Source organism: Sminthopsis crassicaudata, chromosome 3, assembly GCF_048593235.1.
Source record: "Sminthopsis crassicaudata isolate SCR6 chromosome 3, ASM4859323v1, whole genome shotgun sequence".
NCBI lineage: Eukaryota > Metazoa > Chordata > Mammalia > Dasyuromorphia > Dasyuridae > Sminthopsis > Sminthopsis crassicaudata.
The window spans coordinates 221,792,471-221,819,895 of NC_133619.1; the positions used below are offsets into that span (position 1 = coordinate 221,792,471).

Sequence of the window (27,425 nt, forward strand, 5' to 3'; positions counted from 1 at the left end):
AAATTTAATTGAATTAAGATTGAGAATAGGCATCTTAGTTAACTAAAGAATGATTCTGAGGGCTAAATTTTTATATTATTTAAATTCATTCTATACCATTAACATTAGTTGCAACCTATCTGCTTCATAGTTTTGCTCTTAAGAAAAATAAATAATCTGTAAACATTTATTAAGTACCTACTGTGTAGTGGGCATTAGGTTAAGTGATGCTTTATAGAACTTAATGTACAAGGAAGAGCGTTAATTCAGAGAAGAAACTATAACTACTTTTAGACAACTAAGCCAAATCAAATGTCCCACTGATGGAGGGTCAGCAGCATTATCTCTGTGTTAAGAAGTATTTATTCCATTGCATGGAGCATTTGTTTTCCAAGGTTTACACAAATTATTCACAGTGCTAAGATACCAGAATGAGCTTGAACTTCCCCCTTTCTTTTTCACAATTAGCCTTTTGGTGGGTATTGCCAGTCTTCAGGAAAATAAAACTTGTGCCAGCTGGAACATGGAAAGAGTGGGGAAAACTCCTAATGACAATAAATCAAATCACTGAAAACAAATCCTTCAAGATGAGGAAATGCCACTCCCTTCAATTATCCACACCCCTGCCATACACATTTCTAAGGCTTTATTTATAATGCAAGTTGGTTTGTATTTCTCTTTCTTCCCTCCTCTTCTTCCTTCCTTCCTTTCCTCCCTCCCTCTCTTCCTTCCTTTTTCCTTTCCTCTCTCCCTTCCTCACTTTCTTCTTTCCTCTCTCTCTTCCTTCCTCCCTCCCTCCCTCCTTTCCTTCTTTCCTCTCTTCTTTGTGTTTTTATATCTTCCTTCCTATCTTTTATTTTTTAAAAAAATGAACAAATAAAAAACTCAACACTCCTGATTTTGAATGATTGGTTTTGGAAAGAATAAAAATGAAATAACTTTTTAACCATAAAATCTAAATCTCCTTGGAGACCAACAGAGATTCATTTTGAGAACAGATTTTACAGGGAAAGGGCAGAAATTATGAGAGGATTCACAATGAATTGTTAGTGAAGTTTGGTAAATAGGTTTCTAAAATCTCATAAATGTTATGTGCTCTCATAGGATTTTCTTAAATAAGAAAAAAAGATTTACAATAGGAATCTCTCATTTTGAAAAAATGAGGATTGAATGAATTATTTTAGGAATTGAGGACAATTTTGAGGAGTGAGCAAAATTTGGAGCAGGATTTAATTTTATTCATTCAGTCCAGATAAACAACATAGGATCTCTTTAAAATGTTTCCTAATAATTATAGAAAGCATGGTATTTTTCTTCCAGAATTAACAGCTTGGCAAATATTTAGTCTCACAGATAAAAGTGGAATTTATTGTTTTTGGAAACTCTCTGAGTCTGAAGGTCAAGTCTTTACATACAAGACCCCAACATGGCATGATACATTCACATCTGCACCACTGATTGCAAAAATTTTAATTAACATTTATTGTGAGATGTTGAGCAACAGAGAAAGTATAGCTGCTTTTCATACTAATTTCAAATAAAGGCCAAAACAGCCCTACTGCCCTTGTCTAGTTTCATTTTCACATGACAATCTCTACTTTGGACATCTTTTTCCAAGCTTCTTCAAGAAAATATACCTGACACAGACTTCTTTGACTAAACTCCTTTGGGATCACAATTTATTTTCTTTGCAAATAAATTATTGTTCTTTACTCATTTTTTTCTCTTGTGTTTTAATAGAACATTTGCTTTCTTACTGTGTTCCTCTGAGTTTTTCAGCACTAGCTGGTACATAGTCTAAAAAGCCTCTTGTGAGTAAATTGTGGCATTTAATGAAATCTGTGCTTAGACTAATGTGTCATATGATGGGCTCTGTAAATGTAGACAGATAAATCGAGTGTTACAGTAGTTTGTTAAGAACTTAAGTAAACCATCTTGGCAACAATGAAGACTTGTAAAAGATTTTTAAAGTAATTCCAGCAAGTTCTTGAAGCACTCAGCTGTAAATTTTAAAATAAGAAAAAATAATTGGGTTAGAAGGAAGCAGCATTTTCTTTTCATTTTTTTCCCTGCATTTTTCATAACACCAGAGTTATGTCTAATGGAGCCTCTGGCAATAAGACTATTCTTGTTAAAGGACCAATACACAAAGTGCTCTATCCATGTCTGGAGAACAGGTGTCTGATTTTAAATTTACTCTACCACACTGGGGGGCAGACATCAATGTCAACAGTCATAATCTGTTGGCACTTGCATCTAAGCATCTGATTCTCAACCAATTTGACTCCATGGGAGAATGCTCTCAAGATATAATTAGAATCAGATCCTGCTCTCATTAAACAAGGCTCACAATCTAAAACCACGCAGACCACTCACTGCCCTTCTAGTACAAGATTTTAGTTGAGGGTATGATGGGGAAGGAGGAGAGGGAATTATATAAGCAGATAATAAGGCTGTGTTCAAGGGCCAGCTCATGAGCCCATTCTAGTCAGATAAAAGCTATATTCATGAAAAAATTAGCAGTGAATGAATTGAATTACATTCTATTTCTTATGTTTAAGGAAAACTACCTGCATTCTGTTTCAGTTTCTAGATTATTTTTTCAAAATCTAGTCCATATCATCTCAGGGTATATCCATCTTTTATATCTTTGCACTGACTGTCCCCTCTTATCTGGAATGCTTCTTTTCTCTTGTTCTTGGAACCCCCAAGCTCTTTTTATGGTTGAAATTAAGTCATCTCTTTGAAAGGGCCTTTCCTTAACTTTCTCAATCATTAGGATTCATGCATTACCTATCCCCATGCTTTCAATAACTGAGTTTTTAAAATATTCAGTCTGTATTTTTGGTCTCTGAATATGAATCCTCCCTTAGTATAATGTTAGCTTCTAAAGTGTAGGTAGTATTAATTATAATATCTGGCATGCAGTGTATTAATTGTAATATCTGGCATATAGTGCTTATTGATTTGTTTTTTTTAAGGAAGGAAAGAAGCATTTATTTAATGCACTTTGTGTCAGGGACTATGTCAAATACTTTGATCCTCATAACAATCTTATGAGATGAGTGCTATACTTATTCCCATTTTTATATCTGGAGAAACTGTAGCAAAAACAGAGGTTGGGATTTGTCCAGGATGGCATAGCTAATAAGTTTCTGAGGAAAGATTTGAACTCAGAACTTTCTGACTTCAGACCTACTAAGTCACCTAGCTTCTTCTATCTAGCTTCTGATTGACTTTGTAGCTTATTAAATTTTATAATAATAATTATCCCAAAAATAATTTCAGCTATTAATGCAGGATTTTTGTGATGAGTTCTCCACTGTAGTCTATGAAATTTTATGAGCTTTTCTAAAGAAAATTTTAAAAGCTAAAGAGATTCTGATGATTCTTTGGCAAGATTATCTTCACAAAATTGTGAGGAATAAGGAAGTACACATAAGCAAAGTATAATTAACTGACATTACATCAGCTCAATTTTCAAAAAGTTTCCAGCTTCCAAAAATTCCCATTTAGCTTGATCCAAATCCTTCATCATTTACTTATCTTTCTAGTTTAGATTATATGAATGATTAAGTACAAGGTTGTATTAGGAATCATGATGCCCTACAGCTTAGCTTAGAACATAGTATATACATGTCTCAGAGATAGTTCCTCAGGCATGTCATGGGTCACATTTCATTTTAATCTGGTTAATGAAAAATTCCGAAGTTAATAGTCAAACATGGTGAAATGCGAAATTTGAACTGAGACATGGGTTAAAAAGGAATGAGAGAAATTATGGCATGTAAGTGAAATAGAAAATAATGAAATGTGAAAGGGATGAATTCAAAGAAACTTGAGAAGATTTAAATGAACAGAAGCAGAGTTAAATAAGCAAAACCAAGAAAATAATATATACAAGAATGGTAAAAGGAAAAAAGCCAGATTTTGTATTCTATCATCCTTGAATTCTAAAAAAAAAAAAAGAGAAGATTCTTTTTCACTTCAGTCTTTATTGTCTAGGTAGAAATTTTTCTCTTTTTTTGGAGGCAATAGGGATTGTGGAATTTACTCAGGGTCACAAAGCTAATAATTGTCTGAGGCTGAATTTGAACTCTAAGTCATTCCTCTATCCACTGCCCTACTCAGTTGCTCTTTAGGCAGAGAGTAAAAGCCCAAGTCTTTTGGGCCAACTATGTCATAGCTGAACCTCCTGTCTATGTTCATTTTTCCTTCCATGAAGGATGTACTTGAAAAAAATACCTCTCATTTGTCAACTGACACCCAATTCAAGGACTCCAGCCTTCTCAATTCATCAGGTTAACTACTGAGGCTGGGAAGCATCAGTTTCTTAGGGTCATTTGTTTGGTGACTTCTGCTCTGAGAAAGAAACATAATATATAAGAGGCAGTCAGGAACCTAGAGTATCTTTTATATATATATATATATATATATATATATATATATATATATATATATATATATATATATATATATATATATATATATATATATATATATATATATATATATTTATATATTGCTACCAAAGCTGCTGATGAGAAAGAGAAAAGGAAGGGAAATTTCTTTCTTTCCTCAAAGGAGTCCAACGAGAAGATGGAGTTGTTTGTGGCTGTTTTAATAAATATCAAACACTATCTCTCCTTACTCCTTTTAGACTACAGAGCGGGTGACTTTTCCTAGCTCAATTAACAATCTTTCAACACATCCCTCTCACTTTCTACCATTACAGGGATTGGGGGGGGGGGGGAATAGGGAACTAAGAGCTGCTGATCATGCATGTCTTTTAGTAAAGATTCAGGGTACATGTGAGCCTTTCGCCATCCCCACACATACTCCCTAAGATAAGCCCTTACTAGATTTATAATTCTTTTGATAAGAATTAATGAAATAATTGTCTTCTTTAAAAAAACTGAAGCTAACATTGTTTCTGTATCTCTGTAATTTGAAATATAGAAAATGGGAACTGAACTCTAGTATTAAAGTTTCTTTGGTTGAGTTCAAATTTTTAAGAGTTAAATAAATGAAGAAATTCAGGGCTTTTGTTAACAATCGTGGTCTTCTCTATCAGAATAATTATGTCATACACATGTAATTTTTCTTAACAATAGCTCAATTGTAGTAACAGTTATTTGTTTATAACAGAAGAGTGAGGTTTTAAATTCCTATTTAAAAAAAAAAGCCTGAGGCTACATTTGAATTTTAAAGGTTCTCACAGAGATGCAATGTATTTACAAATTTTTTACAGCCCAGCTTTGTAACTTTCTGGACTGAAAATTTATGATAAACCTTTATTAGTCTATTAAAAGTATTTTCATTATGTTACAACTGAAGTACATCTATAAAAAGATATGACTTAAAGGGCAGGACTGGGTTGCCATAAAATCATGGAGGAAAGTCTTCCTTCACTTTATGTGGGAGTCGGAACATTTCTCATTCCTGCAGCCTAGGGAAGTAGAGGAAGAGGAATGTTTTCCTAAGATGAATTTCATGAAGAATCTATTGAGACTCAGAGGTCAAAAAGGCAGAGCAGAGGGAATGTGTGTTTGTTCAGCTATGCTATAGGTGGTAGCTTTTTAGGGGCCTTTTCTTCTGCTTAAATAGTGTTCAGGAATTCATAAACCACTTCCCAGCTGCTGTCTCTACCAGAAGTGGCAATATAGGATAAAGTGGCAATATAGAATCAAAATCATCTAGTCTTATCCCCTCATCTTATAGAAGGGAAAACTGAGTCCTGAGAAGTGAAGATACTTGCCTATCTAAGGTCACATAAGCAGAGGAAGCAGACCCTAGAGAGAAACCCAGGTCTTCTAAATACTAATTCAGTCTTCATTTTACTCTAACAGACTGCTTTAAATATTGCTACTTGGACATCCTCAACACAAAGCTTAAAAAGAAGCAGAATTATAGGAACTGATGGAGTCAATAATTTGTCTCTACATGGGCAGCTTGTTGCTGAGCTAATTCTACTCAGAGTTCTAAGAGTGACAGTTCCTGAAGTAATTTGTCTGATTCAGAATCCTGAGATAACAGTTGTTCATTTTTTAATGTGTCAAGCTGAATTGTGCTGGTGACATGTAGATATCAGAATTGCTTTAGGATTAAGAGATGAATGTAATTAATCTTAATATAAACAGAAGATAAGAATCTAGTGTCTGAACCCCAGAACATTATATAAGTATACAAAAGATTTTTAATAAGAGTGTTTTGACATTATGAAGGATGTCCGTAAACAAGCATTTATTAAGCGCTTACTATGTGCCAGAATTGTGCTAAGCACTAGGGATCTGGAAGGAAAAAAAATAATCCTTTATCTTCTAAGAGCTCACTTTATAAGGGGTAGAGGGGAAGTAGTTGGACTAGTGCCAAGGGTGTAGAGGAGGGGGGAAAGAAACAATATGAAAATAATTATGTACATAAATGATATATATAGTGTAAATGGAAAATAATCTCGGATGTAATCTCAATCATTATTTGGAAGGGAAAAGGAAAGTTGAAGAGGTCTTTTATAGAAAGAAAAGAAGAAAGGCAATTTCAGGCACAGGAGAGAGTAAAAAGAAAAGTAATGGAGTTGGGAGATGGTGTGGTATTCCAGAGTAGAAGGAAGCAAGTGGAAGGCAGTGAAGTATAAAAAGACTGGAAAAGTAGGAAGAGGACAGCCAAGCAGAAAATTTTATATTTGATCCTGATAATGTAAGTTCTATTTAAGTGATGGTGGTTATAATACAAAGCAATGGGACAATTCTAAGATGTAGCTAGGTTGGAGATGACAGCATCTGGTGACTGAGAATGAATAGTCAAAAGCCAGTAGCAATAAAAGTTAGCCCATAAGAACTTGAACATGGAAAGAATGAAAAAAATGAAAGGAGCAACAGGTTTATATGAGAAAATATTCTCCATATTAGAAATTATTATGTAAAGATGTCTTGTAGGTTCTTGAAATAGTGGGTTGCTACTGCATAAATCCGTTCATGGATTAAATAAGATTGATAAGGAAGAAAAAAAGTAGAGAAAAAAGACAAGAGGATGGAGAACAGATTCTTGATGAATAAATTATGGAAAATAAGATATGATATATTATTGAATATAATATTATTGAATGTAATGCAATATTATTGCATGTAAGAAATTATGGAAAATGTAACTACTAAGAAATTTAGAAGAACTTATATACACGAAGTGAAGAAAAGCAGAAGAGCAATTTATGTACTAACACATTAAGGGAATCAAGGAGAGCATGAGGAGCTATCAATAGTTCAGGGGAATAGGTAATAAGAGGAGAACCAGGAGAATGTGGGGTTATCCCTAAGTTAAGAGAAAAGAATTTCCAATAGGTAGGAGTGGTCAAAACTGAAGTATCAAAAACTGAAAAGAAGTTAAGAAAGATGAATTCTTTAAAAAAAAAAAAAAAGACCATTGTATTTGGTGAGTGATCTTTTAATTTCAATGGAGGATTTCGGATAAAAGCCAGATGACAAAGAATTAAGCAAAAAGTGGATTGAGAAAATGGAATAATTGTTTATGGATAATTTCTTAAACAAGTTTGAAAATGAAGGAGCTGGAATCAAACAGAGAAGGATGGATCAATAGATAAATAGACTAGAGTGATCAGGGGAAGGCTTTTGTTGTGTTTTTAGAATTGGGAAGACCTAAGAATATTATGTGTATATGGGGAAGAGTCAGCAGAGAAGATAGAACTGAACAATTGGAGAGGCAGCATGACATGCATATAATACACTGGATTTGGAGTAAAAAAAATCTGAATACAAATCTTAATTTCAATGTTCAGTGGCTTGCACCCTAGACAAGTCCTTAACCTTTGTGCCTCCATTTCTTTGACTGTAAAAATCAATAGAAAACTTTTTGTCACTTCCAGCTCTAAATCTGTCTTCTGTGATCCAGTGTATAAGAGCAAAGGAAATGGGCTCCAATAATCCTGTGAACGGTATTAATGGTTTAAGTAGGTACTAATAAGATGAAGTCACTTCTGACCAAAGTAAAAGAATTTGTAATGGGGAAAGGAGGCTTAATAAGAAGGTTAAAGTAAGAGACAGAGCAGGGGAACCCTCAATGCAATCTTCACCCTTTTTGCCTCAAAGAGTAAAGGAATACCTATCAATTGTGGAATAACAGAACAAATTATGGTGTGTGAATATAGTAGAATATTAGTTCTTGAGCAGTTTGTCATATCTGACTGATTCTGTTTGGGGTTTTCTTGGTACAAAGATACTACAGTGGTTTTCTATTCCCTTCTCCTCATTTTATAGATGAGGAAACTGAGCTAAATAGAGTTAAGTGACTTGACCAGAGTCGTACAGCTAACAAGTATGTGAGGCCAGATTTGAATTCATGATGAATCTTTCTGATTCTAAACCCAGTGTTCTAGCTACTGTGCCAACTAGCTGCCCTATAATAGAATATTTTTGTACTATGAGAACTGATGAAAAGAATGGTTTCTAATAAATACAGAAAGACTTTTTAGAACTAGTATTAAATGCAGAAGAACTACTTATAAAATAGCAACATTGTAAAGAAAATCAAATTTGAAGGACTAAAAAACCTTGGTGAATACAGTAATCATTCCAATCAGAATTCCAGAGAACAAATGATGAAACATGTTTCCCATCTCCTGGCAGAAAGATAATGAACTGAGGATGCAGAATGAGACATAACATTTTTGGACATGGCTAATGTAAGACTTTGTTTTTCTTGATTATGCATATCTATTTCAAGAATTTTTTCCATGCAGAGGGAAATGAAGAATTTGGATATCTGCAAATGAGAAGAAAACAGAAGGAATTATAAACAAGCAGGATGGGTTAAAAATTACATGTTGAATTTATAATATACTTAAGAAGAAAAAGGTCCACTTTTACATATATAATCTGTTCTTCAGTTTAGATGGAAATCCTGCTTTATTTGAAGTTACATTCAGAATTATTTAAAATGTAAAAAATAAAAACAGTACTGTATCTGATCTGCATAAAGGAGAATGAATGAAAGAGAGTCTTGGAGGAATCACTCCAGCCTATTGCAAGAGGTAAAACCAAGAATATAACTCAAATGAGATGAAAAATTTTCTTTTGAGATAAAATAATCCCTCTCAATGCCTGTTCTTGTAAAATAATGATATTAAAGTTTCTGTGTCATGAAAAAGGTAACATCTATGGAACTTCTAAAGTTTCTTTGACCTCAACTATCTCTAGTCCAAATAAAAAGGTAGCTTGATGAAACTCTGCACAAAAGGATTTCCTATATAAAATGAAAACTTTAAATGCTAATATTTAATCAGGTTTTGGCTACTAAAACAAAAGACTGCTTTTGATTTTTGCAGAATAAAGTATTTTTCCCTTCTGTTTTCTATGAAATAGGCTTAGAGAATTCTTCTTGTTTGTGGTCTAGGAAAAATTAGAACTATGCTGATGGGGGTACTCCCTTAAGGGTTCTATTAAACAATAAAAAGGCTTTGTTCTTGGCAATAACACTAATGCTGGCAATGTTTTCATTACCTGGCCTGGTGCCTTCTTTTTCTGATTCTGACAAACTCGAACTTATCTCATTCCCTTTCTGTAACTTGCAGGTAAGGATAGAAAAAAGAAGGTAACCCATCAGGTTGGTGTGAAAATCATGTTTTCCAGGGCTTGTTAGAGCTGGCATTTCAAGCAATCTTGAATAAAGTTTATCTGAACTCTTTAGGGTAGTATCAATTACAGAGTTTTTTAAAAAAGAAAATATTTTTTACATTGCAACATTGCTTAGCTTATGACTTAAGCCTTAGCCTCAGACTTAAGGCAACATTGAAAATGAGCTGAGGTGATGGAAAATCAAGAGTATTTCAAAAAAGAAAAAAACAACACAAATTTTGTTGTCAAAGTAACTGGATTTCATTTATCACTCTTCCAAATAAAATTTTGCTCACTATTACTCAAATATAGCTCCTGTTGACTTCATGGTAAGTTACAGATGAACACCTGTATGTAGCTTTTGGCCCTGAAGTCATGCATGACCAAGGTCGGAATATAAATGCTTGCCAAATACAAATCCCATTTGGCCCTATAATTAGTCTTCAGGCTGTAGAGCTATAGGGAAAGTAGGATGAGGGTAAAACTAGCTCCTGTTCTGCCCTCCAATGGAGCCTATCAACCAAACCAGAAATGTTATGGTAACCTTGAACATCAGCACTCCATCACAAGAAAGGACTTCCCGTGCTCATTTATCCCACTTCTGATTTTGCCCTTACCAAAGTAATCCACCAGAAGCATACTCCCTTCCCTTCCCCGATCCCTTTGTATTTTTATAACTGAATATTAGAATGCAAAACAAAACAAAACCTAAAAATCCTCTTCAATTCAATCTGCTCTCGTATGTAAGTGCTCTACTATGGTGACATTTCAAGATTTCCTGTATTATCTATGGATGTTTCATGATTACAGAACAGAACCTAGCATTTTAATGGCTTATTAAAATTTCTAGCATTTTCATTGATACAATCAACCCTCTTTAAGTTACAAGGGCAGGGATCAGATTCATCCCCTGAAGCTTTGCAGGAGAGTAGATTTCATCTGTACCCAAGTAACCCAAGCCCAGAGAGGGGCCCAGTTTCATTTTTTCCCCAGTATCTTATGTCCTTAAGAATTACAGCAAAATAATAATGATAATAAAGAATGTGATTTAACAAGAAGTGACAGAATTGAAAGTGACTAATATAATAGCATTTGATAGATATTTCCCCAATCCACTAGAACCCTGCTTTCCTCCTACCAAATCACTATTCTCCCTCCTTCCTCCTCCAAATAATACTTATCATTTATGCTATTTCTATGAAGACAGAGTTAGGAAACTGTTAGCCCAATTGGTATAGGAAAAAAGAGGTTGAATACTTAATGAGAAGTCTGAATTTTTTGGAAACTTATTGGAAAAGACCCAATGGAGAATGAGCCCCAATGACAGATTAATTGATGAGTGTTTTTTTTCTTCATTCTTTGAGCTCTGACCCAAAAAGGAAGAATTTACAGCAGTTTTACCTAAAATATGAAGTTAATGAGAGAAAGGAAAACCTTATTATTTTTCTTAATGAATTATCTTTTTATTTTGACACTTTGTAATTGAGTTTTTTGTTGTTGTTGATATTTTTTGTTTGGTTTTATTTTGTTTTTTGGGGGGGAGTGGTATGGGAGCAGAGAAAAAATAAGCTGAAAAACCATGAGACTGAACTTAGACACTTTTTCTCCTGGGGGAAAAAAGTCAAACTTCCAAAGAGTCAAGAGTTAAAGTAATTCATACAGAAGCACGGATGATGTCATGCATTTCTATGTGGGAAAATTGAAAGCAATATGGAAAATGTACCATCAATTTCAAACTGAAATTCAAGTTGTTGATTGCTGGTGATTATTTATTGCTTTTCCAATCTTTCAATGGGGTCCTTGATGTATCATGTTTTAGTAACCTCCCTTTAAAAGAGTCTATTATAAGATATTTCTCCAAAGACTGCCAAAATTAAATTGGGCGTGAAAGTTCTGTAATTGGTTAGCCTTCCCTGTTGTCTGTGTTGTTATGGTGCGGTTTATAAATATTCTGATCCTTGTTTCTCTAAAGTTACCTTTCATCTACTTTCTAGGCATCATATATTTATATACATATTGTCTCCTTCATTAGAATGTAGTTGTATTGAGAGCAGACACTACTTTTGCTATCTTGCTATACCCAGCAAGTTGCAAAGTACCTAGCATATAATAGATATTGAATAAGTGCTTCTTGATTGATTGATGTCAAAATGTCTCTATTTCTGGAACTTTCAATTAACAATTCTATGCCTGGATACCTGTGACCTAGAATCTGATCATCAAGGGAAAGCATAGCAAGCAAAAGGTTAGAATAAGAAAAAACACTGAGACAGGAAAGATATGTTAAGGAGATATCAAGTACTCCAGTATTCAAATGGATGAAGCTACAATTAATATTAGGAAATAAAGCCAGACCTTTGAATACAAAGTGTTCAAATTAAGTCTAGTTGGTAGAGGGGAACCCCAAAAATATGTTAAACAGAAGAATGATTTGGTCAAAGCATGTCAAAGCTTCAGCTTTTGACTCAAAGGCTTTACTGTTGGGATTACATGGTAAGAAAAAATGCTAAAGAGACTATCACATCTAACAGTGGTACCAAAAATGTCAGAATGTACTAAGGAAACAATTAAAAGTGGATAGCAGCAGAAGACCAATTTCATAAAGTCAATAAGCCCAAGGGGGAAAAAAGATTATCTGAAATAAGAACAGACAAGCTACTAGATTCATAAAATCAAGAGATCAAAGGATTGAATGTTAGTAGATACCTCAGAGATTAGATTAGTCTCTTGGTCTAGGGTCAGTGAACTTAAAAAGAAAATGATTAGTAGCTAGCTCAACATATTAATGTGTGTACAAGCCTATTTTATGCATTTTAAAACATTGTTTTGAGAAGGGATTCATAGATTTCACCAAACTGCTAATGGGATTCATGACAAAAAGATAATTTAATAATCCCTGAACTAGACCAGTCCTTTCATGTCATAAATGAGGAAACTGAGGCTCAGAGAAGCTAAATGTCTTGTCCAAGATCAATTAGACAGGAAGTAGTAGATACAGGGTTTGAACTAAGGGTTTTCTCACTTTAGAATGATGCTTTAAGCCTCTGTACTCTTTGAGAGTAATTTTAGAGGAAAATTTGGATCATAGGATCAAAGAAAAGGTCAAAAGTAGAGATCAAACCTACACAAAAAACAGTCAGAAGTGTGGATTGGCCCTCAACATCTGCCTCAAGTCTCTCCATCTTCTCCTCAGCCACTAAAGTGATCTTCCTAAACTATGATTTAACCATATCAATCTTCTATTCAATAAATGAATTCTTGTAACTCTCAGTTATTTTCAGAATCAATGATAAAATCTGCTATTTGACTTTTAAAGCCTTCCATAACTTGGCCTTTCCTTTCCAGTTTTATAACTTATTCCTCTTTATGCACTCTGTGATTCAGTGTCAAGATCTTTGTTGAGGTTGCTTTCACAAAATGCTTCACCCTTGACTCTGAATTTTCACTGGCTATTCCTTGCCTCCATTGCCTGGCTTCCTTCCAATATCAGCTTAAGTTTAATTCTTCATTCCCTCTCAATGCTTGTACTTCCCCTCTGAGATTCCTTTCAATTTACCCCAAATACATCATAGCATGTAATGTTTTTTTGCATTTGTATCCCTCCTTAGAAGATAAGCTCCTTGAGGGTAACTACTGTTTTTGCCTTTCCTTGTATTCCCATCTCTTAATCCAGTATCTGGCATGATAATGTTCATTGCTGAGATTGTTCAGTCACTTCAGCTGTGTCTGAATATCCATGACCCCATTTGGGGTTTTCTTGGCAGAGATACTGGAGTATTTATAATAAATCAATTTTGTTATTGTTGCTTGTTTAATTGATTAGTCCTGTCTAATGCTTCTTGATATCATTTTGGAATTTTTTTTGGCAAAGATACTGGAGTGGCTTGCTATTTCTTTCTCTGGCTTATTTTACAGATGGGGAAACTGAGGCAAACAGGGCTAAGTGACTTGCTTGGAGTCACAAAGTTAGTGTCTGAGATCAGATTTTTAACCCTGGTACATGAGTCTTCCTGACACTAGACCCAGATTCCTATCCACTGTGTCACCTAGCATGTAGTAAGCCCTTAATAAATGTTTGCTAAGTATTTTTTCTTTTAAATGTATATTATAATTTATTTTTATAATAGTTTTTGGTTTTCAAAATATATGCAAAAATAAATTTTAACATTCATCCTTGCAAAACATTGTGTTCCAAATTTTTCCTATTCCTCCCCATCTTCCTTCCCCTTTCCTTAGACAGCAAATAATCAAATGTAAATCAAATATATAATTCCATATTTCCACATTTCCACATTTATTATATTGCACAAGAAAAATCAGATCAAAAGGGGAGAAAATGAGAAAGAAAAAACAAGCAAGCAAAATATTTGCTAAGTTTAAATGAGATGATCAGAGCTGTGCATTAGGAAGATGACTGGATGGTAGTAAGTATAGAAAGAGAAATAATGGGTATACTTAGGAGCCAATTATAATGGAGTTTATAAGAGATCATGAGAGCCCAAACCTGAGTGGGGTGGCAGCTATAATAAAAGTGGATAAATTCAGGAGAAGTCATTGATAGAACAAGTTATTTTGTGTAGAGAGGTCATGGAGAGTGTGGAAAAAAGTCACATTTTTGCCAAGAATTAAATTATTCATGAAAATCTTCATGATAGACTAACAAAATGTAATGCACTTTGGAAATATTTAAAGGGTTTTGTTTTGCTTCATTTTTATTCCACAGAGACATTTAAAATTGGCTATTTACTTTGAATTGCTTAATGTATGGCCTGAGGGTGTTTATTATTTCTAAGTAATTCCCTCACCTCTGGTCACCATCTAACACAAATGGAGCTAGCCATTTTTATAGCCTTTTGCAAGGTAATCACTTCAGTCTGAAATTTGGAAGACTTTTTCATGAGATTTCTGGTGGTTGTTTTGAGATACTACAGAGCAGAAATAAAGTAACATTCCATTATAATAAAGCAACATAGCTACTACATATGGTGAAACTCTTAAAAACACAGCCTGTAGAGTATGTCTTTCCACCCTGTTCCAACAATAACTTAAAGCCATATAATGTAATATTAATAATTTTTAATACTTGTTTTCACTTCTACTGAATGATGAGATTGCATGGTCCCATCAATGGAAAAGAATACAAAATGTGGAATCAAAGAGCCTAGGATCAAGTTCTGACTCTTATACATATATAAGCATTGTAGAGTAGAGGGCAAACTTTAAAAAATAAAAAATAAAAAGACACCACTTGGAATCAGAGGACTTCAATTAACTTCCTGCTTCTGTTGCTAACTATGTCCATGGATTAACTTAAACTAATTTCACCATTATAAAGTGAAGGGGGCCTAGGACATCCCTCTGACCATGGCAATGTTCTAATTCATTCCCCCTCATAATTCTAATCCAGTTAAGCATTCTGATATCCAAATATATGAAATAGTTTATCCAAGCTCACACAAGCAGTTAGTGACAAAGCCAGGAGCTCTGACGTCCATTCTAGTGTTTTGTTATAAGTCTAAAGAACAAAAGGTGTAATAGCATCATTTCAATGAGAGTCCTACCCTTTCTTGGAGTCCTCTTGAAGCTGAATTGTGGAGGACTTTATTCAGAGATATGTCAAGCACTATAGGAGCCTTAATCTTGTGTGTATATTGACATGTACCCCTAAACAGCGTGGTAAATCTTGTGGACCATTAACATTTTAACTGCAAAAAAACAAAATGTGTGTGTGCGTGTGTGTGTGTAGAATTATAAAAAAGACAATTATTTGAAATACATTTACAGCACACATATATGCATATATTTACATGGTGTATATAGATGTGTGTAAAAAATATATATATATATGCATATATGTTTAGATATTTCTATCTCTATAGCTGCAAATAAGAAATAAGAACCATGGGTTCTGTTTCCAAACATGGCATGTCTTGAGCAAAAGTATTGATGCTGAATTTGAAATCTATTTTCCATGCCTCCAGCTTCATTGATAATAGCTTAAAGCATTGCCCTTCTCAGAGAGATTTAAAGTTTGTTATAGATCAAAACTATATACTTAAGGGGCAAAGATCTACAGGGAAATTTCAAGCATTAGCAGAGGGCAGGGGAGTAAGAAGCACTGAAGCTTTATTTGTAAGAAGGGAGGAATGAAGGGAGGAAGAGAGGAAAGGAGGAAAGGGAGAGAGGAAAGAAAGAAGGAAACAAACATTAGGTACCTACTCTAATTCAAGCTTTGTACAAAGTGCCTTGGCAAATATTATGTCATTTGATCCTCACAACAACTCTTTGAGGTGGGTAGGTACTATTAGTATTCTATTTTACAGGTGAGGAAATAGAGACTAGATTACTTGCCTCTGAGGCCACATTTGAACACAGGTTTTCCCAACTTCAGGCCTAGCATCTATAGTGCCATCTAGCAAGCTTCCCATTAAAATCATAATCTCCTCATCTAATAGCCCTGCTTACATTGTATTTCTAAAAATACAATATAGTGCTCACTAATGGCTACTAGATGGCATGGTAGACAGCACACTAGGCTTAAAATCAGGAAGACATCTTCAAAAGTTCAAATCCAGCCTCAGATACTTTATGAGCTGTGAGACCTTGGAAAAATCACTTAATCCTAATCACCTCAATTTCCTCACCCATAAAAAATGAACAGGGGAAAGAAATGGCAAACCACTCCAATATCTTTGCCAATAAACCCCAAAATTGGATCGTGGAGACATAACTGAAATGACTAAGCGATAACAAGTGTCCAGTACAAAAAGAGATATAAAGAGTTTGATCCTGCTGATCTAGGGAAATTTTACACTAACACAGAGGGCCTTCAGATGGGAAGATGGCTGTACTCTAAAATATATATTTAGTTAAGTTGCATATGTGAGAGGTTGCTTTACATTTTTTCTCTCTAGTGTTTGTATCTACATTTTTCAGAAAATATTTCTCAGTAATTGTCACCCTCATATGCCTGAAATATGATCATGTTTACACTACAGACTAAATATCCTGTTGCAGAGTTGAAGACAAGTCAAATTAAGAAAGCAGGTTTTTAGAAATAATACCATATGAGCAGTTTACAGACTGAGAGAGAACATTTCACAGACATATAGTCCTCTTTTATGTGCATGTGTAATTAAATCCCTTTAATGTTTATACTCATGTGACAAGGAGAAAATAAACTGCTCTTGCAACCCCACTTCTTGTTCAAAACACTATAACACCATTGAGCTGCCTTACTTAGCATGGCAGTCATAATTTCTGGGCACAGGTGGGTTTTTCATTAGGGATTGTGAACCAAATATTCTGAAGAAATTAACTGTCCCCTTGACATTTTCGTTGATTAATATGAGAGACACTCAATCTCTCACAGTCTTCATAAAGGGTTGGAAACTCGTCAGTGTACAAAGTGTAAGGAAGTATGAAGAATTCAGTCATAGACTATATTGTTTGGATTGGTTTTTCATGTTAAATAATGTTTCAAGGGAAGATAAGCAAGGGCAATAGAGGCAGATCTGCCAGGTCAACTCTAATTTTAATTTGAAAATCCACTGCTGAGCTAGAACTAAGCTAGAAGACCTTCAGAATAAAACAGGTTCAATGAGTAATGAGCTAGAATAGGAAATGGCAAACCATTATAATGTATTTGCCAAGAAAAACCCAAATAGGTTTATGAAGAATCAAATATGACTGAAACAATTAAACAACAAGAAGTCATTGATCAGTTAGTTGTTTCAGAGCTGGATCAAAAGTGCTATTTTTCTGAAACAGGTGGCAGATAGCCAGAGAAAACAAACCTCTGAATCAGCATGGGGTCACCTTTTAAATGACCTTGAAACCCAGAATCAAAAAATGAGGATCTGATATAAAATGAGACAAAAATAGTGATTGGTAGGGATTTAATATTGATATATACTTGAATCATTTCTGCCATGCCTGATTCTTTATGATCCTTTTTGTGGTTTTCTTGGCAAAGACACTGGAATGGTTTACCGGTCATTTTATAGATAAGGGAACTGAGGCAAGCAGTTGTCTTTCATGTGTGGAGTGGACCAAAATGACATCACGATATCAGGGACAAGGTATAACATTTATGTCTATGGGTGATCAAACCAAAAGTTACTCAAAAGACTCTACTACCATCAGGCACAAAAAGTCCAAAGGAACGTTTGGAATTGGAGAGGTCTCTAAATATGCACATCTCACATTCTTTTGAACTACTGCAGTTCTGCTTTGCTCATAGAGTATAGTGCCATGTTTGATGAAAACATGCCAGATTGGGTGTTTCTATATCAGTGTTTCCCATGTCTCACAACTGATTCCACAGTCCTTAGAGAGATCTTGAGAATGTCCTTATGCCCCATCTTCTGACCTCTGTATGAGCACTTGCCTTGTGTGAGTTCTCTATAAAAGGTTAAATGGGTAATAATAGCATAGCAACAGTAGGGAAATTCTCAGTAGGGCAATAATCTTAGTGAAATTATTAGAATAACTTTGAAATAAAGATATGCTCCGTTTAATGTAAAATATATTGGAGTTATAAAAATTTATTCAGAAGAATCTGAAGGGAGTCAACTTTTCCAATTTCAAAGGAAAGCAAAGAACTGTATTCATTGAAGTCCAAGACATGCTTTTGATATATGGACTGTGAGATCCAATTCACTTAATGCTTCTGAGCCTTCATAAAATGAAGAAATTGAACTAGATGACCAGATGCTATAGTCTTTCCTAGTTTTAGATCTTTAATCCCAAAAATATTTTTGGTTACAATTAGTTTAACATATACTTACCAAGAACCCAGGTTCTGCAGCCAGACCTGATTTAGGACTGAGATTAGAACAAAACAAAAATACTCATAATCCAGCTAACAGCTAACAAAAGCTTTACGTATTTCATTCAAAAGAGGGAAGGGATGTTCATTGAAAATATCTAAGTGCAGCTTCCTTGTACCATTATGGGTCATGCTCTAGCCTGTGGTTAGAATCCTGAGGGAAGACCTCTAGAGCAACAACTACCAAAAAAAAAAAAAAAAAAAAAAAAAAAGACTGAAATGATCTCTGCCCTCAGAGAACCTAAATCCTGTTTAGGGGATTTCATATTTCAAAGTTTGGGGGAATTTCTATATTATGAGAAAAGCTATGATATTGTATTTCTGAAAATGTATTTTATATTACACAATAATTGATGAACAAGTTTCTGGAAATATATTCCCAACTAGACTTAGCATGGTCTAGTGGTTAAAAAGACTGCCTAGCAGTCAAGAATATAAATATTGGTTTTGGGCAGTATTGGCTCTTGAACAAGTCCTTGAAAATCTCAGTGCCCAGAGTTGCTCTCCAGAGCTATAAAACAGAGAATAATTGGCTGACTAACTAGATAGAGGGAATTTCCTCATTAGGAAACTCTCTGAAACAATGAAATCATAAGTTCAGATTCTTCTACTCAAAACTCCTCCAGACCCCCCCAAAGATTCTCCAATTAACCTTGTAAAGAAGTGATAAAATTCAAGTCATATTAGACCCCGTGATATAGCTTAAATTGACATTTTGACTTAACTGCACAATGACTTATGTCATTGTGGATTTAAAATTTAAGATCTCCTAGAACATTACAGTCCTATATTACCCAGAATACTACATTATTCTGTAACCAGAGTGAGGACCCAGGCTCTTACTGTATGGGATTTATACTGATTACATGAGGAAAAGCCATTTTTCAATAAAAAGTGTTTTATTGAGAATCAGTATTTAGAACCAGAAGGGATACCAAATATTTTCTAATTAATACTTTCATTATTTTTTAAAATTAAATTTTATTTATTTTTCGATTAATAAGCTTTTTTTCTCTTCATCACTTCTCTCCCTTCCATTTTGTAGGTGGGAGGAAGAAAGAAAACAGATCTTTATTAACAAACATGAGCAAAACAAATCCCTAAGTTGGCCATGTCCAAATATCCTTTCATTTTACAAAGAAGAAATTGAAAATCATAAATGTGGGAACAAGATTGCACTCAACATTACAAATCCAAGTATTCAAGCTTTTTTGCTCTAGTACTCTTTTTGCTTTCAGATGCTCTAGAAAAAAAAATGGCAGATGGTACAGTGGCTAGAATGCTAGCCAAATCAAATCCTACTCTAGAGACTTACCATCTGTGAGAGCCTGGGCAAGTTACTTCACTTTTCTCAGTCTCAGTTTCCTTATCTGTAAAATGGAAATCAGAATAGCACCTACCTCTGAGGGTTATTGTGAAGATTAAATGAGACAATGCAAATAAAGCACTTTGTAAACCTAAAAGCTTTAGCTATTATTATTATGTAACTATTATGATAATTCCTTCAGCTATTATTATTGTTATTGGGAGTATGATTCAGATATGATTATATCTTTTACCTTATTAAATTATTAACTTAATGGTGATACACTAGTATAATCAATTCAAGGGCAATAGATGGGAAATATGAAAAATACTGGTGACATTTCAAAATAGTTAGAATAGTTAAACTTTTACTTTGCATCATGCTTATTTTTGTACTGGTCAGATCATTTCTCCCTCTTTTCCCATTAAAAGACTGTGTCCTTTGCCATCTCTGATTCCCCAGTGCCTCTTATTTGAAGAAACTTCCTCCACTAATGCAGGTTGGCACTTTCTTTGCAATTTATTGTCTTTACCTAGAAAACTAGGAAGTTGAGAAATGCCCACCATATAACTAGTTTGTGTCATAAATAGTAGAACTTAGAGCTGCATGTAGAACTTACTACCTGCCTGCAAGGGTGCCTGTGTTTTTTTTTAACTACTTTTTTATAACCTATTTTAAGTTACTAGGCCAAACTGCCTCTCATCTTGCACATGGAAGGCATTTAATAAATATTTGTTGGAATAAATTATTGAAACTTTGGCTGGAAAATGTCATCCACATCCAGAGAGAGAACTGTGGAAACTGAATGTAAATCAACACAATACTTTTTTTTTTCCTGCTTTCTTTTTCTCTCATGATTTTTCCCTTTTGTTCTGATTTTTCTCTCCCAACATGATTCATAAGGAAATATGTCAAAAAAAATTTTCGTGTAAAACAAAATTAATGCAGACAAGATCAGAAAGGAAGCAATAAATTGGGAAATCATGTTTACGTTTAACAGTTCTGATAAAGGTCTCATTTCTAAAATATATAGAGAATTGACTCAAATTTATAAGAATTCAAGCCAATCTCCAATTGATAAATGGTCAAAGGATATGAACAGACTAAAAATAAATAAGTAAATAAGTAAAAAAGGAATAAATTATTGGAAGGTGGAAGTAATGCGGGCCTAAAAATTCTGGATGTGCTCTCATGGTTCCAGGGAAAGTTATTTTCCATTCATGTTTTACAATAAACCAATATGTCATGTGAGTTACTGAGTGTAGCCTCTTCTCAGTGACCATGATGTATATCCCAATTCTTTACTCAGGGTAACCTTCCTACCTACTCTCGATCAGTTCTGTTCCCTGATGACAGGAGTGAAATTGTGAAGGTATTTTAAAGATTCCAGAGTTTAATTTAACAGCAGTGGAAACATTCTCAAGTTTCACTCTCTTCCCCATGTCTAGTTTTACTTAGTTTTTAGAAAACAAATTCATTCTAGCTTAAATGCGATATCCTAAATCAAAACTTGATGGCTGAGCTATGACCTCTACTAGAGATGCACCAGAATTGCCAAGGTTACAATAATTCTTCGTTGTTTTGAGGTCAGTGCCAATGAAAGAAAGCTCACACAGGGTTTGAGCCAAAATAGTATGATTTAGAACTGTTATCTCCATCTCTCACAGCTGTGTTTTCTGTCTTGTTATCTGTGAGCAAAAATATCAAAACTATCTTTGCATAAAAGAAAACAGTATGTTCTAAGCATTTCTCATGACTGATAGTCACCTGATTGTAAAGTTCACATATGTTCTCTCAGATTAAAAAGCTAATGAAAGGTGAAAGCATCCAAAGTAAAGCATAAAGAATACTTGAGAAATCACACCTCCTCGTGTCCCTATCTTCCTCCTTAGTAAACTATAGTTGTGGAATAAGACAAATAACTGTATGGTTATATTATGATATGATATAATAAATATGATATAATATGACATAATATAATAGTCAATCATTATCATTGATATTGGCTAGGTTTCCTGAATTATTTTCTTGTCATCTTTCTTTTAAAGTCTTCATTCTAAGAGAGAATTAATTGTGTAGAAGAAGGAAAGTTATATTCAAAAATCAGTATGACATCAAAACAAAAGACATCAATAAAAATGAGATTTGTTTTAAAAAATTTAAATATTTAAAGTTTTAATAGACAACCCAACTTTTTTTTTACTAAAATGATGTGACTTCTTTCTAGAACTTTGTGCAGTTGAAAATATACCAAGTTCTATTTTTAAAAATCATATACTTAGCAGATTTAAAATTCAGCCATCACAAGATCTATTTGCAGTAAGGAGGAGGATTAGAGAATATATCATTTTACTATTATAGTGATCTTCCAGTGTGGAAACTCCTTTGGCCAAAATCAGTAGGTAAAAAGGAATTGTCTCGGCAATTTAAGAGTCTTAGAGAATTGTCTAGATTAACCCCTCTTTGCAGAAGGAATTTTTACATAACTTTGAGTATATAAGTATATAAAATTGATCTACAAAGCAAACATTTACTGATAATAAATTATAATTTCACAACCTTCCACATTCAGTTACAAGACCTCATATGGGGTTTTGACCAACAATTTAAGAAGCTGGGTCCTAGAATGTTGAGAGTAAAAGAACTTACTCAGAGTAATACAACCAACATGTGGTGTTGAAGGTGGGACTTGAACTTTTAGGTCTTCCTGGCTTTAAGGCTAGCTCTTTACCCATATTAGGTTGCCGCTGGGAAGCAGAAAGTCAGACTAATTAAGGTTTGTATATAAAGGAGGTGTTAATGACATTTATGGTAATACAAACTTGCCTCTAAACCCCTAACTTAAATTCTTATTTATGGGGCTAAACTTTAGAATTAAAAAACATTTCTTTGGAATGATGTGAGGAAGTTTGCCCAAAGGATATTCACACCAGTCTAACCACAATGAAATCTTCAGATTAGCTCCTTACTTCTATTAGTTTCAAATTTCAGACACTTTTAAAAATAAGAAAGCCAAGAGAAAACCGAAATTCCCCAAAGCTAGAAACTATAAGAAGTAAAGCTAAAGTTTAAAAAAGTGTTTCAGATGCATGTTCTGCCACCAGAAACATATTGCACAGAGCCAAAGTAAACATGGACTGAAAATAAAGTCCAGATGTGCACTGACCATTGTGACTCATTCTCTAGGTCAATGCATCACGACAAGAAACCAAACTGATGGAAGAATGTGACCTACTCATTGAAATCATCCAACAGAGACGCCAAATTATTGGAACCAAAATCAAAGAAGGGAAGGTAAGATGTATCTTGTTGAATATTTCCTCTGGATAAATATCCTCCCACACCATCCTCTGCACACATATTCAAAATTTCATTCGAGAAACTATTCACAAAAATCAGTTATTCTAAATGAACATATTAACTACAGCCTTTGCTCATTGTCTCAAATCCAAAATCTGATGAAATTGGAAGTTTTTATTCTCTTCTTTTTATAATTACTCCAAAACTTTTAGAATTTTTGATGTTTCTTTTCTTTTGGACATTTTAAAAAGAAAAAGTAAATTGCATTTCTATGATATTTTACCAAAGTATTTGATGTTGAAAAGCAACAGCAACAAAAAAATATATTTCATTAAAATGTATAATTTATAATTATAAGCAGTTAACCAAGAAATTTGTAAAAGTTCTGATCATAATGTGAAAAAAATTATGATACACAATTGTCATATGTAGGACATCACTTTAAGGTAAATAAAACAAGGTGCCTCCAAAGTGAAATTTCTATAATAATTTTAAACTTCAATGTTGAATTGTTGCTAAAATTTGTTTTCTTCCATCATCTGTGCACATCATCCATGTATATTAATTCCTTAGTGCCTTAAGTTTTTCTAACTGTTAAAAACACTATAACACTTTACATGTGGCTGAGAATATTAAAAAACATTTTGAGTCCTAGGCTGGCTGAATTAAAGGGAGCTCTAGACTAGCTCCTCAACTCCTCATGGTAGTCTGTGTACTATACAATATAAAGTCTTTATAATATAAGCTCCTTGAAGTCAGGGACTTTCATATGTCCTTGAATCCTCAATGACCAACACAGTTTGTTGAATGGAATTAAAGATATGAAATTAAATTTTATCTTCCACTTTGCCTAGTGTTTGTTTTGCCTAGACTCAACTCTAATAACTACTAGCAAGGTTGCTATATTACAAATCGCAATCTTTAAGATTCTAATTCAAAAGATATCAGATGTCAGAGGTAATGTGATTAAATTTTCTTTGCAAATAATGAGATCTAATCTAATATGCATGCCTAGAGTAAATGTCATTGATGACATGGAAAAACTGAGAGGACCCATCATAACCTTGAAAGAAATCCGTTTAATCCATTTGTGTCAGCATGCACAAAACCAAATCAGAAGTTGATGGTGAAATCCTGATTCTGACTAACCTACTTATAATTTCCAGACTACTATAAAATATGTGCTAAATGAGTAAGATCTCAACTAATAGAAATAGTCCCTTGTTGTAACTTGTTTTGGTATGTACTAAGGCTTGAAAATTCAGTGTAGTTAAGATAATATGGGTTTGAAAGTTTGAGCAAAAATGTCTCTTTAGTTGTTTGGACTTATCCAAAGCCTTGGAGAAATACTATTTCCATAAAACACTCACCCACTGAAATATTTGCTCTTCTTAGGAGGATTAGCTGGCATTTGAAGATGACTGGTGAGAATTAAGTTTCATATAGAGCACATATGAGAGTTGAGATGGGCTTTTAAAATAAAAAGTATAATATGCTATCCAGAGATTGCCTGAAGTGTGCTTAATTTCACATTAAAATCAACTATAATGGATAAAATGTCTCCATGATAGTTACAGATGGATTTTAAGAGGTCATGAATGAAGCACTTATTTCCAAAAGGGGAAAAAAAAAAAAAAGCGAATAATAATCCATGGCATATAGACTCATACTAAAAATTTTACTTTGTGTCCTTAGGCTATAAAATAAAATTTTTCCAGTAGCAAAGTAGTCACACATGGATATATATATGTAAATATGCATTATATGTGTACATAAATATGTATATTACGTGTGTAGATAAAATATAATAAATATAAACTTTTTGATTGTTTAATGAAAGAGAACTATTTGCAAAATGTCCAAGGTCTGACTGGGAAGGGAAAGATCACACCCTTGAGGGCAGCATATAGTACATTATTCAGACATACTGCCTCTTCATTTTAAGAATATGTCTCCCAATTGCTCTCTGAAGAGCAATCCTATAATATTTCAAGAATGGTTTCTAAATTTTGCTTGATTCAACTTGCCCAAGATATGGGTCTCTTTTTTCCCTGAGGCCTCATAACTCTCACTAACATGTAGGAATATATATATTCATATATTTTTAAGGAAGACCAACATAGCGTATGTACACATCTTATTTACAATCTGTCCAATGTCATTACTGAAAGACGTTATTATTATAAAAAGAAAGAGGTATTGACACAAAATTATTTTGATAATGTTCTATCCTGGCCTTACAAGATTTTGCCAATTTTTCCTGGAAGAGTTATGGTGAATCATATCTTTCATCAGCTGACGCTTAATAGATTTCTGAAAATCCTTCATACTGTAAGGAAATATTGCTCTTTATTACTATCAGAAATTTCTCTTAATTTACTCTTTTGGTTAAAGAAAATGTCTGTCTCTCTTATAAGTGAAAAAAAAAGTGTTCAAAATAATCAGTACTAGAATCCCTAAAATGGGTCTCCCCCCTAAGCCCTACTTGGTGATAGAAGCCAAGCTCTAGTCAATTCAATAAGCATTTTTCGTCTTATGCCTGCCTTTATATTCAGGACTTGGCCTATCTCTAGACAGAAAAAAATTATTAATATGTTAGCAGGAGGCTCATTTTAAGGTTTGTTTTTATTTTTTATCTTTAGACCAAAATGTTATTTCTTCTTATCAACTTATCATTCATTTCCTTATTTGCTATAATATGTAACCAGGTCTTGATGTTCCTCCAAGACTTAAAATTATAGTTTTCCTTCTCTATTTTTCTTCTATTAGAAATTAGGTGAGGGTGAGAATGATGACATGGAGCAATGAAGAATTTGTAGAAGTTAAAGGAATTTTGGAGGAGGCCTGAGCCAGTATTTTCTGGAAGACAGATTAAGTAACCTCCTCTATATTCTTTCACCTTGTCCTATTTTCCATTTCATTATTATCTCAGTATGTAGATCTGAGTCCTAAACATATGTCTATGTCAATTAGCTGTCTATTTTTAACTCAGGTTTTAGTCAGAAAATCTCACTGGATAGCTTAAGCACCAAAGGCTAAAGTCAAGTGTATTACCTTGGTTTTTATCTTTGATTGTAGCGATGGTTTTTGCCAAGAATATTCTGGGGTCATTTCCAAGGAATAAAAGGTAGGAATATGGCACTAGAGTTGTAAAATAAATGTTCATTTTCATCATTGCAGGGAAATGCTTATCAAAATAGTCCTTAGTTATCATGAAAGCACAAAGTGCCAGGAAATGACGTCCTATGTGAGGGGAAATGGCCAGCTGTGCTTGTTTTGGCTCTCCCTAATGTTCTCAGTTTGGAAAAAATTAATCAATGGAAAGAAACACTCCCATTTTGTTCATTAACACATGGATTTTACATATTTGAGAGGAAATAATAATACTTAATGCTTTTCTAGCAACATTTCCCTCAAGATCTCAAAGAGCTTTTGGGATTTTTTTTTCCCTTTAACCTTAAAATCCTATCTACCAAAAATGTGTTATCTTCATGGTTCACCCCAAAAAACATAGGTGTCCAGAGGTTACCAAGTGACTTGATGGAACACTTAAATAGTCTGGCACCTTTCTTATTTGCAATTGGATCACATTTTTTTAAAAAATATTAAGGAATGGATTCAAAAGTAAGAGTTTCCGTACTCCACAGATTAGCAGAACTCTATCCAGGAAAATAAAAGGAATGTGTAGGCTGATATAGCATGCAGTTATGATAGTTATTCTCTCTCCCTCCTCTTTATTCAAGGTGGTAAGACTTCGAAAACTGGCCCAGCAGATTGCAAACTGCAAGCAGTGCATTGAACGCTCTACATCACTCATCTCCCAAGCTGAACAGTCCCTGAAGGAGAATGACCATGCCAGGTTCTTACAGACAGCCAAAAATATCACTGAAAGGTAAATAGATGGCCAGATACCTGAGAAACTCCCTGGCTATGTGTACAGTGACAGTTCTCAATTGGGGTAGTCAGGGGGTTCTTGATGTCCTTTGCTTGCCATTTGTTTAGAATCAAGTGCTGAGTCCTGGGGAGAAAAGAGGTTTGGAATGGCCTTATTCTATGTTTTGCATTGAAATGTCAAAAATCTTTCAGTAATGGTCATGAAGTGCTGAGATTTTGGGACTAGAATTATAAGGTAGAAATATAAGATCCTGTTTAAAAAAAAAAAAATCTTGTGATTGGGGGGGGGGAAGCATTTATTTTGAAATTCAGAGCCAAACTGATTCACAATATTTTTTTTGAAAAGATTTAGACCAAGAAATAAGAGGGAGAAGAACTCGGTTTCTCATTTGGTTACTGGTGTGGGTCTCACACACACACAAACACACACACACAGAGCAGCAGCAGCTGTTGATATCTCTTTTGAATATAATTTGTTTTATTATTGATT

At 34.0% G+C, this 27,425-nt stretch overlaps 1 protein-coding gene across 1 annotated transcript in view; it reads left to right on the plus strand.

Moving 5' to 3' along the window:
• Positions 1–27,425, plus strand: part of MID1 (midline 1) — a gene marked incomplete in the record, with an annotated part of 137,949 nt that overhangs the window by 69,734 nt on the left and 40,790 nt on the right. Inside the window, 2 exon segments of the mRNA XM_074300020.1 lie at positions 22,928–23,035; positions 26,785–26,933. Of these exon segments, the coding sequence (XP_074156121.1) occupies positions 22,928–23,035; positions 26,785–26,933 (257 nt within the window).